Genomic DNA, 20,080 nt, shown 5'->3' on the forward strand with positions numbered 1-20,080 from the left:
CCAAATGCCAAATTCATTTTCCTATTTAATAGCTGCAATGATATGTGTCATAGAGGAATAAGCCAAGCATTTTTTCAAGCATTACACTTGCAAACTTATCAGAGTTTAACACTGAAAACTAGCTTTGAAATAGAGAGGATTGTATAATACTGATACTACATTTCTGACTTGGATGTTTCCTATCTCACCCAACTGATTAAGCACTAACCTGGGACCAAAGACAAATCGCAATCCCAGTAGTAAGGTCAGGAAAACTGACACCGTCCCCATCAAGTTAATTTGGATAAAGGAAGCAAAGCTTGTTCAAATACTGAGACTGACGCAAATTTCTAAGGAGGGGTTTGCTATTCAGAAGGGAAGCTCCCATTTAACTGGAGAAATAGTACAACATAATTCAAAGAGGAATCAAAACCATCTATAAATTGCCAAAACAAGTAATTTATTTTCTTTATTAAATTTAATCACATCATCATAATGTTAAGAAAGCAGATTAATTTTAAAATAGACTTATTTATATTATGCAGTTTATTAAGCCATTATCTAGTAACCTTTTTAGTAAGCATCTATTAAATGACAATTAACAGGCTTCAAAAAAGGCAGCTTTCAGTGAGCCACTTCCTTTCTTTCATCCAGCTCTTGCCTTCTTGAGGCTGATGCTGCAAGCCACGCTGTCCCTGTATCTGGCTCTATCTAATATGGGGACTGGATGGAAGAAACTGAATGAAGCTGAATCCACATGGAGCTGAGAAAAGAAGGTTGGCAGGCACTATGGACTAGGAATGTGTTCAAGAACCAGTGACCTAGGTCAGCTCCATGCCAGCAACTTTATCCAGGATCATAGTGTATTTTAGATTTTGTATCTGAAGCTATTACTTTAAGCTGCAAGTGCTGAAATTAAAAACTACAATGATCTGAGCATACCGAGACAAACAAGGAAAGCTGAACCTAGTGCTATTTGGGTGGCCCCTGGAACAACCATTACATCTGTGCTGAAAAAATGAATGCAACCCTTATAGCAAGCCTGGTGTCTTCCAGATGTTGCTGGACGACAACTCCCATCTAATGGGTGTAGGTGTTTAACATCATCTGGAAGGCATAAGGATGGCTCCTATGCTTTAAAGATAGATAATAGCATGCCAATGACGCTGTAAAAAGGACCCCTAAACAACAAAACAACGTAGACTGTTGAACGGGATATTAGAAATCGGCAGGTTAAACATGGGAGAACCCCTAACAAATTCAATGGATTTAATTTTGGTCAAATTAATGCTAGGTTGTTCCAGATGTTAGCTAGCACATCAATCTGCTTTTTCTGAAATAATATAACCATATCATCTGCATACAGAATAATCCTGACCCTTCTATTTCCTACGGCAGGTAGGCATGCATCCAGTTTCCCAAGCAATCTAGCCAGATCATTAACATAGAGGCTGATACTGAATGTCAGAAAAACACACCCCAAGCTACATTTCCTACTGACCCGTGTCCTGATGGAGCAATGAAGTATAAGCAACACTGCACCCTGTTGTCTGGCATTTGGCGTCTGTTCACACGTGATTCTGCATTAAGATAGTCTTCAAACTTGCTGTCAATGTAGTCGATAACCGGCTGCCAGCTAGAATATGCAAATGCACATTTTTTAAGAACCATCATTGACTTGTAACATCAGTAGCATCACAGCAAATTGTTTAGCTTAATATTAACTAACCTGTATATTAATTAACCTGTTGATGATGTACTGATCACAAACATATAACTGCTTCTTTTAATTTTAATACTTCACATTAAGGTGTTTGCAATCACCTGGTTTGTACTTATTTTCAGTAAATAGGAAGTGGTATTATAACAGCCATATGATTTTCCCGTTGGGTGGTTTACCACAGGCAACTCTCAAGTTATGCAGGGATAGCAGGGATAGGGCAAAAAGCCAAAATCACGTATAGTCAAAACACACACTCTCTGCACCTCCAAACTCCAAATGCAGTGGTGATTAGGATTGCCAAGGTCCTTTTCCTTGAATGCATACCCCATTTCTAATCTTTTTTTTATTAAAAAAAATTCCAAGTGTGTGAAGCTAAACGCAAACAAGTTAAATGTGCTTAAGTTGCAAGTCGACTGTAACCACTTGCTCCCAAGTACATGGCTAACTTTACGATACCAACCGCATGTAGAGTAGAAGTCCTACTGAAATTAATGAGGCTTACTCCCAAGTAGAAGTAGAACTGCAGCCTAAGTGCCTAAGGAGAGGTGTACTCCCTGTGCCCTTTATTCTCTGTTTTCTCCTTCTGCCACCATCTCGTGTGTTGTCTTTCCCCTCTCCTTCTTACATTTGCTGCTGCTAGAATGCAGAGCGGTTCTTACAGCAGCAGCAGACCATTATCTCTCATTTCCACCAGACTCAGGCTTTAAGGTAGGGCTGTGGGAAACCTATGGTCCTACAGGTGTTGTTAGACTGCAAATCTCAACATTCCCAACCATTAGCCATTGTAATTGGGCTTGAGGGGAGTTGGGAGTACAACACTATTGGGCACAGGCTCCCACCTTGCTTTAAAGAGTGGCCCTTTAAAAGTCAGGAGGGAGAGCTTGCACAGTATTTCTCTGGCTACAAACACAGGGCCAGTGGTGCAAATGAGCACAAGGTTATTGACAAGGCTGTGGGGTAATTCATAAAAATAATAATTAAAGCTAGCTATCTGCCATTACTAGTCCTGATGCACAACATGTGGCAGCAGACTGAGAGTTTACTGTTTAAGATAGTATTTAAAGAAGAATACTTAAAGTAACCAAGGGTGTGTTCCTGACCAGTTGTAATGAAATTACTGTTGTTCTAAATTAGTAGCCACCACTCTTAATATTGGAACATGCTTACCAATTGCTATTATCCACAGCATCACCAAATCCTGGTGTGTCAACTATTGTTAGTAGCAGCTGAACACCACCTTCTTTAATTAGAACTTTAGACTGCTCAACCTGAAAATTAAAAATAGAATTACAAATTAGATATATGGGGGGAAATCATATCTTAAGCATATGAAAATGGTACTTCTTTTAAGTTAGAAACTGATGAATGAGCACCACCTTCCAAGTACAGTACATTCATATTAATTTATTCTATTCAGAGTTTGTTTTTATTTCTGTTAATTGGAAAGCATTTTTATGGAGCTCCTGCTGAGTTGAAAAATACAGAAGGAGGGAGGGAGAGCAAATTCAGTTTATGGAACTGTCTCAGATCCATTTTCCTGAGATTCCCAGTTTTTATTTTAAAAAGGGAGCAAGATATGTTTGTGAGAAGGTATGCTTGAAACTGTATGGACCAATCATGGCTGCCAAGAGGAATGGAATGAGGGTAAAAATGTTCTGGGCCCACAGCCAGCAGGGGGCGTCGATTCTGAGCTCAAAGTCCCCTTATGGAAGGAGATATAAAATGGCTGCCTATCTTCAGTTGACTGGCCCAAGGAAGGAATGTGAAATTGCACATCTTCAGAGCATTTTTGTGGCTGGTGTTTATCAAGATTGCCTAACTGGTTTAGTTGTGTTTTGCTGTAAAATATAAAGAGTGGAATGAAGGGAGTGCTTGCTTTCCTGGACCTGTGTGGTTTTATTTCTATTATCTCATCACATCCTTTTGCCTCTGAATCCTATATTACATTTATACGGGTGCAAATGTTCATTTTAAACATAAAAATAGGTCCTCAAGTTGCCCAAATGCAGCACTGCTGTATTTACTCTGAGTTCTTTGCTCAGGAGTCAGTAAAGAAGCAGCAAATTACATTGCCAGCAGCCTGCTCCTGTATGTAAAAGAAGCACCAATCAATCTTGCTCAGGGCAGAGACAAAGAGATTCCAGCATTCTGGGGGTAACCAGAGGAGGAGTGGAGGCACCAGAGCTGGTGTCTGGTGACACTGGTAGAAGGTGTGTCTGCTACTACTTCTAACGGGCCGCAGTGCTTGGCTACTTGGGGGACAGCAGCCTTAGAGAACCTCCTCCTCTTCACACTGAGGATATCAGATACATCCTCCTTAGGGGTGTCAACGTCCAGCAGCAGGCTGTGCTCCCTGCTCCCCTCTTCTCCCAAAAGGAAAGACCCCTGACAAGCTGCTGCCAGTGCCTACTGTCTCTTCAAATAGCTTCCTGACAGTTGAACATGCTTCCTCCTCCCACCACCATGAGCAGAGCAGATTAGCCTGACTATGCGTGAACCAGTCTGGTCACTCATGCTTCTGCTACGGTCAGCACCTCTGCAGCCACCACGGCTACTATGAAGATGCCTCGTTCTATGTGCTGCGTAATGTGTGTTGCTGCACTGGCTCTGTGCATGTGTGCAATGCTTGGTGTACTCATACAAGAATTACACAATACACATACGCCCAAAAGAAGAATCCACTAAGGCACACATAACAGAACACAGCTATGACTGGAGAAAGGGGATGAAACACTAAGATAAAGCACAGGAAGTACACATTTTCTTATTTTAAAAATTACTATGTGAAGGATGAAACTGATTAATTGGGAAGGCCCCCAAACAAAATGACCAAGCCCTTTCAGATGTTCTCTAACAAAAGAGTAAAGCCAGTTTGGGGGGGGGGGGGAGAAAATAACGGTTTTAAGACTTCACTGTATCTCCCCTAAAATTACTGGAGAGTGTGAAGTTTTCTTCCCATGAACTAGAAAGCAAGAGCTGTCTCAAGAAGCTCCCCACCCTGTTTTAGCCCTGGATTGGAAGGAAAGCTTGTCAATAGGCGAAGCCCAACTCCCCTCCTATAGAATTTACAGAGATTTCTCTATACATTTCTAGAAGATTAATTCGATGGTTTCTAAATTAGAAATTGTGCTTCTGAAATATTAGTCATTATTCTAAACATATTATCCAATTTAATCTTCAAACTAGAGTTCATCACCATTTCATTCCTCTTAGTAAGTTTATTTTTTTTCTTTATTAATTTTAAGGAATGTGTGTATCCATACATGGTCAAATTCTCAGAAAACAGCCTCAACTGGAAGGAATCCAGAAAACAGCTGTAAACTAGTGTCAATCTCTTTTAAGAGCTCGAATGAATCCTATCTAGTTTTAGAAGTACCAGTATTCTCAAAGGGTTCAGGGAAAATAAATTAGCTCCAATCCTGGAATGTAAAACTTTCCTTAGCAAGTCCATTCCAAATGGCTATTTTCCCATGCACAGCACTTAAGCAGGTCACACAGATCAAGTTCAAGTTAACAATATTATGCCAGACTGTGGAATATTAAAGCTCTCTTGCTTGATCACCCATTTCCTAAAGGAAGACACGTTCTCTGGTGCCCCCCCTTTCAAAAATAAGTTTCAAATGTCTATTTCACAGGATATGATTAGGTTCATGTTCAGTTCCCTGCTATGAAGCCAGTTCTAAACACACCCAGGAATTTGAATACTGTAGTCTTAAAACCCATAGGAAAGCAAAAACCAATTTACAGAGAAGAATAAAGGCTTATTTTTATGTAAGTTGCATCAGCTTTAAAAAATACTTCATGCAGTTTCAAATGTACTTCAAAATGTTTCTTTTCTTAAATTTAATATCTACTTATTGCCTGGGAATTAATGAAGCAGCAACAGAAAGAATTGGGACTTGTTTTCTTTCAAAGGCAAACAAGATCAACATACAGCGTTTCTAATGTTTAGACTTACCAGCTTTTTCAAATACACTTAACAATATGTTGCATCCCACATTCTCCCCTATCCCCATTTCCTTATTATAAAATATTAGCAATATTTCATAGCAGTATCAAGGGTAATGAAAGTGAGGAAAGACTAAAGAGATCAGGGGTCAGCAACCTAAGGTGCCGCTCTGCCCTATTTCTGGTGCCCAGACATGGGCAGAGCGGCACCCAAATGGAGCCTCCCTGGCAGGTAGGAATTCCGGGGGATTTCCGGGATTTTTTTCTATTTGGGATAACAGCGGGAAACGGATTAAAATCCGGGGGTTTCCCGCAAAAAAACGGGAGACTTGGCAGCTATGCCACCCGCTCACACACTGTGCTAAATTGGTGCAGCACAGCACGGGGACTCACTTCTGCGGCACCGAAAATCACGTCCGAGCAGACACCGAAAACCAATTCCCCTATCAGCTAACAACACAATTCTGGCAACATCTTTTCAGAAGACAGTCCTAATGAATTCAGTGGGTGTTACTCAAAGGTAAGCAGCATTCAGATTGCAGTCTAAGCCGTCAGTAATCACAAATGATTGAATAATGTTATCAGAAGGTACTCTTCAGATATGTTGGAACAATTACTTCACAGCTAAGATGCAATTGCAGTAATATATATGCATATATATTACTCATGCTACTAGTCAACATGCTTCTAGTATCCTAACAGTAGCCTCCATTTGCAGACCAACATATACAGTGGTACCTTGGTTTTTGAACTTCTCCGTTGACGAACATTTTGGTTTTCGAACGCTGTAAACCCGGAAGTAAAAATGCTTTGGTTTTCAAACATGCCTTGGAAGTCGAACATCCCACGCGGCTTCCACTGAGTGCAAGATCTTGAGGCCTACCTGAGTTTTCGGTTTTCGAACATTTCAGAACTCAAACGGTCTTCCGGAACGGATTACATTCAAAAACCGAGGTACCACTGTATTAGAATAAAAAATATAATATATATTTTTCCATGCAAACCTGCACAGTCTTTTTAATTCTATGTGAAGGTCCTGGATACTCTGAAGAATACAGGTCTGTCAGGAATAACGAGTTGATTAGTGTTGATTTCCCCAATCCAGATTCACCTATTTAAGAAAAAAAAGTTAATATTAATGCAATTAGAATGATCATATAGTTAGAATGATCACATAAATGCTTACTGGCCTATAAACAGCTCACAGGAAAAAAAATTGAATGCAGTGGAAAACAGTCGAAGGCAACATCCAGCTTGATGTAGCTGAAAGGGAAACATTGTGTTATCATTTAAAAACAAAACAACCAATAAGCCTATAACAACCTTTCCAAACATAAGTGACATTTCTATGCTAATAAGGGTTTATTGCAGCTAGCTCATACATTACAGTGGAACCCTAACCATATCTGCTCAAAAGTCCTATTGAATTCAATGGGGCTTACTTCCAGATAAGTGGGATTAGGACTGCAGTCTTATTGTTTCTTTATAAACAGAGGTCCTCTAGTTTGGGGCTGGGCTTCGTAGCCCATGTTTATTTTCTGTTAGCCAGTTGCAATATCCAATTCCACGATGATACTGATAATGATGTGGTAACAAACTTTCCTGCTCACTTTCCCTTTGTTTATAATGTAGAATCCCTACTGGCTCTGATTAGCAGTGATAATCGGTCCCTCCCACCCACCACCCACCCCCCAAACAATCTGCCCAGCTTCCTGCATGTTTACAATAGGAAATTTTATGAACTACCTCAGCCTCTCAAGCTAGGGCAGTTGCTATGGCATCTATGGTGCATGCCTTTGTGGATAACTGATGTAAAGGCTCTTGCTTCTTTCTCATCTTTTGAAGCAAGGGAAGGGAGATTTTTGAATTTTATCTTTAACAAGATCCATGAGTTCCAGACGTCATCTGAAAATCAAATTCCAGATCCACCTAGTCTTAAAATTCCAATCAACAGGAAGAGGATGACTTGCCTTGTAAATAAGTCAATAAATGTTGCCAGCATGTAAAAATGTTTTAACTAGTTAGCGGCTGTCAGAAGGAGGGCAGCCGTTTCTAAACTTGGCACACAGCAGGGATAGAGCCTCTGTGTCTCCTCCTCTAGCTGACCCACTCATATGCATAAAATTCCTTCTTGCCTATTGCTATCAAGCTATAATCAATAGAAGGCATTTTTCAAGCCTGGTTTTGATGTTGTCGGGTGATTACAGGGAGGTTACAGCTGGGGAAGGGAGAACACATTTGGTGCCCACAATACTCTTCCAGTTTATAAATGTGTCCGTGGGTTCAAAAATCAGGTGACTCCTGATTTAAATACACAGTAGGAGCGTAGCAGAACCAGTATTTTGTGTGCCAGTCAGAAGAACAACAAAACCTCAAGGTTAGCACTTCCGGTCTGCCGCACGGACTGAGCGGCGCAGAAACCTCGAGCTCCAAGGTTTCTGGCTGCGTGGAGGATTCCACGGGGGCGACGAGACACCCCCCAAAAACCCTGGATCGAGCATTCCGGGGGCGCAGATTGCTCGGCAGTGCCCCGGAGCGATTCCTCTGCTGCCCGGTAAGCTCCTTGGAGCCCTGAGAGCCAGCGGAGTTGCAGTCGCGGGAGCCATTTTGAGCACAATCGCTACCTCCACGGAGCGAAGCTCCGAGCCGACAGCCTGTAAGCGGTGGATTCTTCCCTTTAAAAAGAAGAGATTTGGACTAAGTGAAAAATTTATGAATTGGACTTTGTAATTGGTTATGGGATGAGACTTAAAAGGGAAGTCGGTCTCCCCATTTGAGTACTGGAGGACGCAGTGGAGTAATGAATTGGCCAAAAATTGGCTTTAAAATCCTTCCCTGAAGCAGAGTAAGGGGGAGAGTTGAACTGTGCTTAGATCTCTGCAAAGGACTGTGTTCTGATAAGAGGAAACCCCCCTGGAAATTGGAGTCGGGTCAAAGGAAGGACCGGATGGCCGCCATTATGTCGTCACAATAGAAAGGAATGTGTCTGCCTATCGGAGACCGAGAAACTGTGAGCTACTGACAGGCTACCTAGTATTGAATTCGAAGACTGCTCAGCATAGACTTTAAAATTGAACATTAGGAGGAAGATTAAAGAAATAGAAGTTGGAACCAGTTTGGATGGGACTTTATCCTTTTTTAAGCTTCGAAAACAAAAAAACAAAGACAATAATAATACCATTTCTGGCTGTCACACTTATGGAATTGGAGAACAACAACAAGATGGAGGAGAGGGTTCTGGATTCGGAGGAAGAAAATATACAGTGGGATTTGATTCTGGAATTTTTTTTGGAAATTAAAGAGGAAATGCTCAACTCTAATGGGAAAACATTAATCTTGGAGGAGAAGACTGCTGAACCAACAGAACTGAATTTTGAACCAGGAGATTTAAACTGTGAAAAATATAAGGAAGAAGAAGAAGAAGAAGAAGAAGAAGAAGAAGAAGAAGAAGAAGAAGAAGAAGAAGAAGAAGAAGAAGATCACTGTTCCACCGGTGGGAGGGGAGGAACAGGGATTGGATTTGATTCGAAAGTCCCCCAAAAAAGGGAAAATCAGAAAGGTTGCCATCCCATTGAGGGGGGGGGGAGGATGTAGGTTGGGGCCAGAAAGAAAAGGAGATTGAAGATAAAAAGTTGGGAGTGCAGCAGGGGGAGAAGCGGGCTGAGCAAGGGATGGATTGGGACAGAGTAGGAGTGGGGTGAAGGTGGAATATTGATTTATTTTAATTGAGTGGATAATGACGGTCTGAACCTGGAAAGTTTTTAAGGAGCTAGCTGAAATTTCTGGAGACACCGATTCCAAGGGGAAGGGGGGATGAACTAGTTTAAAGACGGAATTAAAGAAGAAGATATAGAAAAGGAGGTATGGATATTTTTGGGTAGGGAATAATGGTTTTGAAATTGTATAAAAGTTAAGAGAATTATGATATTATAGGAGAGAAATTAAGAAGATTTTTTGTAAAGATAAATGTGTAAGAATTAAGAATTAAGGTATAAAATATGAGGTATGATGTTAAATTAAGATATTTGGAAACTGCAAAATTTAAATAGCAAAAAAATGAGCTCAAAAGGGTGATGTGAGGAAGTCTGTAGAGTTAAGAAATAAGAATACAGAATGTATCTTTTTTATGTTTTATGTTTTTGTTATTATAAAACCAATAAAAATATTATAAAAAAAACCCTCAAGGTTAGGAACAATATATCTCTTCTCTAAAATACGTTGCATTTCTAATAGAGTGTGTGTGTGTGCGGCGTTCGTTCGTGCACAGACTCCATTCAAGAGGCTGGCCTTTGCATTCAGCACTCCTAGCAAAGAAGGGGGTCATGCTGATTGAGATGGAGATGTATTGCCAGGTATTAGCAAACTAAGTAAATGAAACCAAGTCTGAAAGAAAAAATGCATCTTGTTGAGAGGTATGGCCTTCCTGCCCTAGATTCTTCTAAGACATTAGAAGTTGCGGCAAACAGCAATCTGCACTGACCTGAAGAAGTCACTAACTTGACATTTTGACTGGGCAATTTCTGTACAAGTCATCCTTTTATGGCTTTGATCACGGAGGTAGCGGTCCAAATCTATTTGTTTTCAGATATAAAACTTAAAGCCTCAGATGGATCATTGGAGAGGTTAAAGTCATAGGCCCATGAAGCCTCAACTGCTCTGGCAACCAGGTTACCTACCGTGCACAGTTTGCTAGGCTATAGTAAGGGAATAAAAACAAAAGCAACATTCTTTTTGGAATTTGAGTTAGATATGAACCAGTCAGCACTATTTATGTAGCAATTCTACAAACATCTTTTACTGGCTTTCCTGTGTACTGCAAGCTGCCTAAATCTGCTGAGTCAGCAGAAGAAGAAGAGAAGAGTTTGGATTTGATATCCCGCTTTATCACTACCCGAAGGATTCTCAAAGCGGCTAACAATCTCCTTTCCCTTCCTCCCCCACAACAGACACCCTGTGTCTTGTTTGAGAAAGTAAAGTTTCAAGTTATCCAATGCAAGCTGTATATAAAAAGTTTACTAATATTCCAGGTATCATACCTTAAACTAGCAACTACTGTCCCTTAAATTAAATTCATGTTTACTTGCGTACTGGATGCAGTCAGAATGTATATAAGAAGCCAAAAGATCAGTGTCAGTCTCAAGTCAAGCAAAGCCTGAAACACTTCTCCAGCTGTGAAGATACCCATCCCCTGTCCCTTTCAGGAACCTATCCATGAATGTCTTCCAACAGTATACTAATTGCAAGTATGATCCAGGCTATTCCCAGAACTTTTTCCACCTGGGGAAAGCAGCGATTTTTTTCAGTAGTCTCTTCTGTTGCTGCTCACTGGAACTGTTCCACTAAACTGGTTAGACAGCTTGATTTGATTTTGTACGACTCATGTAGAATAGCAACCATACCTTAACAGTGTGTTTGCAGCTAAAAAAAAATATTTTGAAGCTGCAAGTGCAAATCCTCAAAAGCAGTTCACACTTGTAATTTGTTGGCCAGTGTAAACACAGTTGCTGCTATATAAAAATTTGATGTAGGTTTTAAGTGTTATATATACACTGGTTAACATAGTTTGTTTTTAGATTGGTAAATTTCTTTAATTATGGAGGAAGATGACTTGCACTGCAATTACGGAATTACTCTTTGAACAAGCCTATGCTTTTGTGGACACTATATAATTTCCCACTGCCTGTTAGAGAAAAATGTACACTTGTATTAGATTAGCCACCATTTTAAAAGAACATTTTATGAATTAATTAGAATTTGGATTGAAACTTATTAGAAAGCAAATCATATGAAGTTAGACTTACAACATATAGCTGAAAGAGTGCAGCTGTATTTGAGACAGTACAGGCAGCGACCATTTCATGCAGTGGTTCCATTCCCGGCCCCCGCACATCAGCAGAGCACATATAAGCACGTTCTGACCCACATTCTGCCTAATTACGAGTCCAAAAGGACCCACATGTCAATTGGATACACCTAAAATGTTTGCTCCCTGTATTTGAGTGAGTTCTATCAAGCTAGATTTCAGCTCTGTTTTTTGATATCTATCGCATGACTGGACCGTTTACAGTCACAAAATCCAAAATTTTGCACAAGTTATAGTACTGAACTGTTTATCACATTTGTTGCATATGCTTTATATAAAATACAACTGGTTAACAGTACTAGCAAGTGGGGACAGGAGCGAGGCCATGTCAGTGTATAACACCTTTGTTCAGCGATCAGGACTGGTTGCCACATTCAGATTGTTAGTATTAGCATATAAAACCCTTAACAACTTGGGACCAGTTTACCTACAAGATCACCCTACGCCACATGCCCACTCAACTGTTTCTACATTTGTAAGAATTAAATTGTGAACTTGTGGCAGCACCTGAATCTTAGAACTCTCTGCCTCTTGAGATCAAGCAATTGCCTTCACTGTACTATTCGGTGCCAGCTAAAACATTCTTGTTTAGACAAGACGCGGGTGGCGCTGTGGGTTAAACCACAGAGCTTAGGGCTTGCCGATCAGAAGGTCGGTGGAATCCCTGCGACGGGGTGAGCTCCCGTTGCTCGGTCCCAGCTCCTGCCAACCTAGCAGTTTGAAAGCTCATCAAAGTGCAAGTACCTTCCGGCGGGAAGGTAAACGGAGTTTCCGTACACTGCTCTGGTTCGCCAGAAGCGGCTTTGTCATGCTGGGCACATGACCCAGAAGCTGTACGCCAGCTCCCTCGGGCCAGTAAAGCAAGATGAGCACCGCAACCCCCAAGTCGTCCACAACTGGACCTAATGGTCAGGGGTCCCTTTACCTTTACCCAGATGCTTAGAAAGTTGAGGCAATTTTAATTTTAGTATTTTAACTTTTGTATTTTTTAAAGTAGAAATGTGAATGTTTCTCAGTTTTATTGTTTTATGTTTTTGTAAAACGCTTTGAGGGGTTGTTTTCTTTTACAATCAAGTGGTGTATATATTTTAATGAAATAAGTAAGAGCCAACTGTCTAATTTCTCTCCATTGCATTTGGTAAAGTGATGAATGTTTTGTTTGTTTTTTAAAACAAGAATAGCAATTCAATTGGCTGCCAGTTACAACAATGCAACATAACTATTTCACAATTCACTTGCACACCACAAGGAAACCATTAACTTAGCTGAAATAGAAACAAAATAAAAAAAATACTTCCAGTAGCACCTTAGAGACCAACTAAGTTTGTTATTGGTATGAGCTTTTGTGCACCTGCACACTTCTTCAGAAATAGGTTAACTTCAGAAAATTGTCATTCCCTATGAATCTCAAGTTGTATTAATGACTTTAATGTTCATTTACAACTGTCCTACAGATTTGTCCTTCCATCATGTATAACCCCAGCTAACACGGGTGGCGCTGTGAGTTAAACCACAGAGCCTAGGGCTTGCCAATCAGAAGGTTGGCGGTTCGAATCCCCGTGACGGGGTGAGCTCCCGTTGCTCGGTCCCTGCTCCTGCCAACCTAGCAGTTCGAAAGCACATCAATGTGCAAGTAGATAAATAGGTATCTATTACCTTCCGGTGGGAAGGTAAATGGCATTTCCGTGCAGTGCTCTGGTTCGCCAGAAGCGGCTTGGTCATGCTGGCCACATGACCTGGAAGCTGTACGCCGGCTCCCTCAGCCAGTAAAGCGAGATGAGCGCCGCAACTGGACCTAATGGTCAGGGGTCCCTTTACCTTACTCCACTGGAAAACCTGCACCATTCTTCCTCGCAGCAAACCCTGAAGAAGGGATGGGGTAGGAAGGAGCAGAACAGGACTTACGGTAATCCTGCAGACTTCCACAAACAAGAGAATCACAGAAACATGTGAAGAGTGGAAGCTCACTAAATTATCATCATCTAAGAAACTGTCCAAGAATAAGTAGGAAGCACTCCAGGACATTCCCATAAATAACTATCCCTTGGCAAAGTTTCATTTCTATATGAACAATAGTATGAAATACTGTGATTTTTCTTTTAAGGCAGAGGCACAATAACCACCTGTCTGAGGCAATTTTAACATCCTGACATCTCTAAAGAAAACACTATTTAAAAAATCTAATTACAGGGGAACAGCCACTTACACTTGGGTTCCATTCCCAACAACTGTGAATGTCACCAGGATGCACAGGAGTGGGGATTCCCCCATTCCAGCCCATTCCGGGGGTCCCTACCCACTTTCAGAGCAAAAAATGGCACGTGTGCACATTCGTGTGTGAGTGGGGAGTTGCCAATGGTTTTCAATAGCCAGGTTGGGAACTAGTTCTGCTTGCAATCATTTGCAAGTCTACATTCCTCCAGTTTGAGTGACAATGTCAGCTTAAATAAATTCAAAGTAGACAAGACAGTCCCATATATCACACTGAAAACTTCTGACTACAGAGTTTAAACAAGAGCAGGGTTTTTTTTTGGGGGGGGAGGCAATTTCACACATCACTGTGGGGTGAGTAACCAAAAGGCAGAGAGATCCCACTCAGCAAGTCATGCATTACATGGGGAATGCGTTTCTGCATGGCACTTTGCATAAGTAGAGGGAGCAATTGATTTACTAATATATTATGCCTACATCTTCTCATCCGACAGCTCCCAAGAAACACCATCATTCATCTACCGACACCTGCTCCATTCTCTTCTCAGTAACTTCCAGTGCATTCCCTCTAGGTCAGCTAAAAAATCCCAACCCCATTAGAACAAAGCAAAAGTTTTTCCTAAGATATATTGGGATGATGGGATAGTGAGAACAGTGTTCCCAGTAATGCGTGCTCCAATTCAGCCAAGTGTTTGAGAAAGTGAGGGCAGGAAACAAGAGGAATATAATCCATTTGAATCAGGATTCAATCCTTCCTTGGAATATCTGAAACACTGCAAGTGCCCACCCCAAAACTGAGAACCACAGCACTAAACTTTTTAAAATGTACACTATTAGATAAGCTTATGCCATACATGTACTATGTGCATAAGAGAGCCTAAATTGCTCAATAAAAAAGTGATGATAAAGAAATAATTAAGTTAAAGCGCCAAACAATGTATGGAACTGACCAGCTTTAATGTTTAAAATCAATGTTAAAAAGCCACCAACATTACGTATTTCAAATAACTGGAAGTACATTTATTAACAAACTGAAGAATGCAGTTCTACAACTACAGAGAGTGATAATATGCAGCTTTTCTAGATAAAAATATCTGAACAAGTTATTTGGCTCTACTACAGTTCTTTTGCACACAGACATTTTAGCTGACCTTTGCCTCAATCACAATCCTTTCTCTGCTTTAGTTTGAGAAATTGAAATGCAGGAAGTTCACACCCCTAACCAGAAAAGCCTGAAGAAAACGATCCAAGTAAAACTACTCCAGCTTCTGAATGAATGTAAATTAACAATTTTTACAGAAACTAAATGCAGCCATCTAGGCAACTAATAATGAGAGCAGGACAACAACTGGCACAGATGAAAAAATTCTTGGCAAATCTACAATCAACATTTCATGCATATTTTATGCATGGACAACAGCCAGTCAGATTAGGGAACTTATTCACAAACAGAAGAAAAGTGGGTTTAAAGTAGTTTTAACACCAAACTCTTGTAATTGAAATTCACAGCAAGATTATGCGCAATGAAAAGTTGCAATTTTGCCATTTATTCACCACTTTGGAAAAACGGGGTTGTCTATTTCAATGCCTTGATGAAAAGCACTTGAGCAAAGTCCTCCATGATGTTTGTTCATGAAACAACCTTCGGCCATGTCATTTTGAGGTTTTAATACCCTCTACGGCAGGCATGTCAAACCTGCGGCCCTCCAGATGTTTTGGAGTACAATTCCCATCTTCCCCAACCACTGGTCCTGCTAGCTAGGGATCATGGGAGTTGTAGGCCAAAACATCTGGAGGGCCGCAGGTTTGACATGCCTGCTCTACGGCATTGAATGCCTGCTGTCAGGTAGTAAGTGACAACCTACACCACCCATATAAATTGTAATATTGTATACTTGAAATGAATACAGAGCCGTTATTGGCCAGGTTCACATGTCCTACTAAGCCAAATTATGGCCTAGTATAGGGGTGGGAAACCTGTGGTCTGCAAATCGCCAGTGGGTCCACTTCAACCCACAAGGGTTGCCCATCAAGAACAGGATTGTGCAGCCAAGGCAACAGGATTTAATCCCCACTCATCAAAAGTGAAATTAAAAGCAGCCCTGCACTTTTAATGAGTTAGTGGGTAATGCCTCGTCTCAAGCACCCACTCTGCTTAAAAGAGAAGTATAGAGCTGCTTTAAAGAGCGCTTTTGGGAAAGGCTTTAATATAGCACTCATGCTCCTGTTTCAGCCTCCAGAGACTCTAAGGGGGTGGGGGCTGCCTTAAATACCTCTGCAAACAGCAAAAGGCTTTGAAGCTGGTTGTCAGGTATGTGGAAACCCCATATAAGCAATTTTGAGAGGTGGGTAGGGCAGGGCATTTGGAGCCGACAAGATTCTTGTAGCTTAGTGGGCTCCCAGAGAGGAGCTTGCAACCACCTGGTTTCTTTTTTGTTCTGTCTGATGCCACCCCATGCTGAGCTAAGCCAACCTTTATCCAAACCCAGGCTTGTGGTTAAGCTCTCTCTAGATTTGCCACAAACTGGTTTGGCTTAGTCAGTGTGACACATGAACCAAACCAAAAAGAAACAATGTTTTCCCTTCCTTTGCATGCTCTGATAGCTTCCAGATTGGATTAGTGCAATGTGCTCTATGTTGGGATGCCCTTGAAGATGACTTGGAAACATCAGTTGGTCCAAAATGCAGCAGCCAGATTATTTCCCGGGGTTCCACTAACATCTCATAGAACCCGTTTTAAAACAACTGCACTGCTTGCCACATCATTTCCAGGCCCAATTGAAGTGTTCATGTTGGGTGTTTAAACCCCTAAACAACTCAGGCTCCAAATATCTGAAAGACCACCTCCTTCCTTATAGACCCTCTTGAAAACTGGGATCAGCAGGGGACATCTTGGTAGTTCCTCCACCCTCAGAGGCTCAACAGCGGCCTGGGAGAGGGCATTCTTAGTGGCAGCCACTAAGCTATGGAACTCCCTCCCCGCAGAGCACCTGCCACCTTCATTGTACAGCTTCCAGAGAATGCTAAAGATGCACCCCTTTACCCAGGCCTTTGGCATTTGAGGTGTAAATTTACAGAACCCATCTTAATTTTATGATCGTAAGTTGTTTCAAACTCTTTTTAATATTATGTTTTAATGAGACCTGAGGGTGAAGAGCAGGTAATAAATAAATAAGCATTACAGTTTAAAGATTCAAGTAAATGTCTCTTCAAAGCTTTTCAACTCAACTTCTCCCTTCCACAAAAATCTAAACCTTGTTTATTGAAATCATCACAACCTGAATGCCTCGTGCCACTTGCCAAGAGCAGGGCAAGCATTTTCAAACCCTGCAATACACACTGCAACCACATTTAAACTTTCTTTCTTTGCGTACTCAAAACAATTGACGTCCAAAGTGGAATTTAAAGTATGACACAGGCAATTTGTTAATATGTACATTATCTACTATTTTTTAATAAAGAAGGCAGTCACCATTTGACACATGCTAAAGTACAACTTACCTACAACCATGAGTGTGAATTCAAACCCTCTCTTCACTGACTTTCTATAAACTTGATTGGGGAGATTTGCAAACCCCACATATCCTTCAAGGTTCTTCTGTTGCTAAGATAAAAAAATATAAAATCAGATTATCGTCTAGGACAATTATAATTTCATACTGATTATGGACAACCGTAGAAGTGCTTATTTTACATGTTAATTACCAAAAGATAGTGCCTTCTCAGCACCTCAGCTTGTAGACACACCCCTTCCTACCCCCTGAAAATATTTTTAGTCAATCACATAATTTTTGAACATCTGAATACACAATGCAAGGGCATTCAGGACTCATGACACTTCTGTTCATGGCATGAACATTCTGACTGACCCCCCAGAAGCAAACAGCAATGACTTGGAAGGTAATTCCCTGCTGGGAATGCATATTTTCAGATACCGCTCATTCTATCATCTGCAATAGGCACAGAACTTCAGCCATCTGTAAAAAAATTGTGGCTCCGTCATTTGATTGGCTCTGGCAAATGCTTCAGAAAAGCCTAGCAGTTGCCCAGGGCCAGGTGATTGGCTACAACTGCTTGCTGCGAGCCAGCTCTCATTTTAGGAAGAACTAGGAGAGTCTCAGCTGTGTGGTTTAAAAACAGTGGGTGGAGCAGCATAGTTATGGCTTCCTACTATCCGCTTAACTGTTATTTTAGATTGAAGAAATAGAATTCAGAAGTTAACAAAGATCTGTTTGCTAACATTTCCTTAAGCATTTTGTTCTCCAGAAAGCCTTTACAATGTCAGCTCAAGATTATTTTTTTAATACAAAAAGCAGGAGTTGTCAATTGGATCAGCTTTTTCACACAATACATAACTATACCTCGTCACCTATGATCCTGCTGGCAGCAGCAATAAAACTTCTCATCCCCATTTAACAGAAAGCAGGATTAAAATTTCTGAAAAGGAAATATCCTGCTCTCCTTCTTGAAAGGGGAGGGAAAAGATTTTTCTCTCTCAATTTTTTGAGGACTGTGCAAAATTCAAAGGCCAGAGGAAAACTTTAAAAAGAAGCACAGGAGTATGTGATGGAATGAACAGCAGTAATGGGGTTTTAGCCTCACTGGCAGGCCACTCACAGCAAGAAGCTCTAACAGATAAGCAAGTACATAAGGTAATTCCAATGTCCTAAATATAACGAGATGCTAACTCGACTTACATTAGTAAATGAAAACCAAAGAAATAAATTGTGTTAATTTTACAAAAGTTTCCAGCAGCCAAAATATATTTGAACTGAAAGATTCAATTAGGAAAAAATAAAGTGCCTTAAAAACTATTAAGGTATTAAGCGTACTACACCCGAAGTGATTATTATTAGATATAATCGAATATGACATTTCCTTGGTCTTAGTATTTATCTTGATCTGTCCACATAACGTGGGGAGGGGGAGCAGGATTGTACCCACCGACTCTGCCCTCAACTTCCACATACTGAACAAAATGGTATCTAGATAATGATATCTAGAATACTATGCATGTATTAGCCACCACAGTTGTACCCAAGTTCCTAACTTTAGGTACAAACCCTCTATAAATGTTGAGGTGAAGGGCAGGGGCAGCAGAAGCACAGTGGTTGGGGGGGGGCTCTGTAATTCTATCTTCCTTTGTTGATGGAACAAATGAAGAAGGCTTCAAGATAACTGCAACTTTGCAACTATCTAATGTTATCATGCCCATATATTAAGTTTTATGAAAAATACATTTTCAGAAATGGAATATTTTTGGGGAAATTTTAGTCCCAATGAGCACTTAAGATGACATTATCACCTCCCTCAAGTTTTTTTTTTAAAGTACAATTAAAAATAATAGGTGTGGGTAAAGTAATGTCACTCCTGAAGAGTAACGTCATTGATATTAGCCAATAGGTGCCCAGTAGCTGTTCTACATAGCATCATAGTAACAGACAAACTGAAGGGGTAGGAAAGTAGAAAAGTAAGGTTTCCTAATAGACAGATATGTTGTCTGAGTGCTGGAGAAAGGCAGTACCTTTACACAGAATAGCTACCTTGGGAAAATCCATTTGGATCCCCTGTAACAAAGGCATATATCAGGGGTCCCCAAACTAAGGCCCGGATCCGGCCCAATCACCTTCTAAATCCGGTCCCTGGACGGTCCGGGAATCAGCATGTTTTTACATGAGTAGAATGTATCCTTTTATTTAAAATGCATCTCTAGGTTATTTGTGGGGTATAGGAATTCATTCATATTTTTTTTCCAAAATATAGTCCCGCCCCCCACAAGGTCTGAAGGACAGTGGACCCGGCCCCCTGCTGAAAAAGTTTGCTGACCCTGGCATATATGAAGGAGAATGGGCTGCACACAGTTGCTTGAAAAATCAAGATACTTACAGCTACTTTGTAAACAATGTGTTTCCATCATTCCAACCATCCAGATATAGACAAGACACAGCCAAAAGTCATAGTAGGTGATGAATTCCAGCAGTTCAGCAATATCAGGCAGGTGCAGATTTTCATAAAGAAGAAAGAGAGGAAAAGAAGAGTTACTTACAATTGTTCAGACCACACAGTTAGCTATACTTTTTTTTTTAGTTCATTATCTGGTACCTAAACTACTAGTACAAAATATGCATTTGTGAACAGTTCTAGATCTGTTGCAAGAGGGTTGCAAACAAGAAAATTATAGAATTGTAGAGTTGGAAAATACTCAAAGGATTATCTATTCCATCTCCCTGCAATGCAGAAATCAGTTAAATAATCTCTGACGGCCAACCAACTTGTTAAAAAACCTCCAGTGAAGGTTTTTAATGGCATGCAGTCATCACAAATGCCAAATCAGTAATTATATTATGATAAAAATA

General features: G+C 40.6%; 1 protein-coding gene across 1 annotated transcript in view; it reads right to left on the bottom strand.

Moving 5' to 3' along the window:
* SEPTIN7 (septin 7) overlaps window positions 1-19,637 on the bottom strand; it is a gene marked incomplete at its 5' end in the record, with an annotated part of 40,468 nt that extends 20,831 nt beyond the window's left edge. The window contains 5 exons of the mRNA XM_035128885.2: window positions 1,481-1,615; window positions 2,870-2,970; window positions 6,655-6,761; window positions 17,226-17,328; window positions 19,611-19,637. Coding sequence (XP_034984776.2) covers window positions 1,481-1,615; window positions 2,870-2,970; window positions 6,655-6,761; window positions 17,226-17,328; window positions 19,611-19,637 — 473 coding nt within the window. The remainder of the gene's footprint in view (window positions 1-1,480; window positions 1,616-2,869; window positions 2,971-6,654; window positions 6,762-17,225; window positions 17,329-19,610) is intronic.
* Between the last annotated feature and the right edge of the window lie 443 nt (window positions 19,638-20,080).

Source organism: Zootoca vivipara, chromosome 12 (genome assembly GCF_963506605.1).
Source record: "Zootoca vivipara chromosome 12, rZooViv1.1, whole genome shotgun sequence".
Lineage (NCBI taxonomy): Eukaryota > Metazoa > Chordata > Lepidosauria > Squamata > Lacertidae > Zootoca > Zootoca vivipara.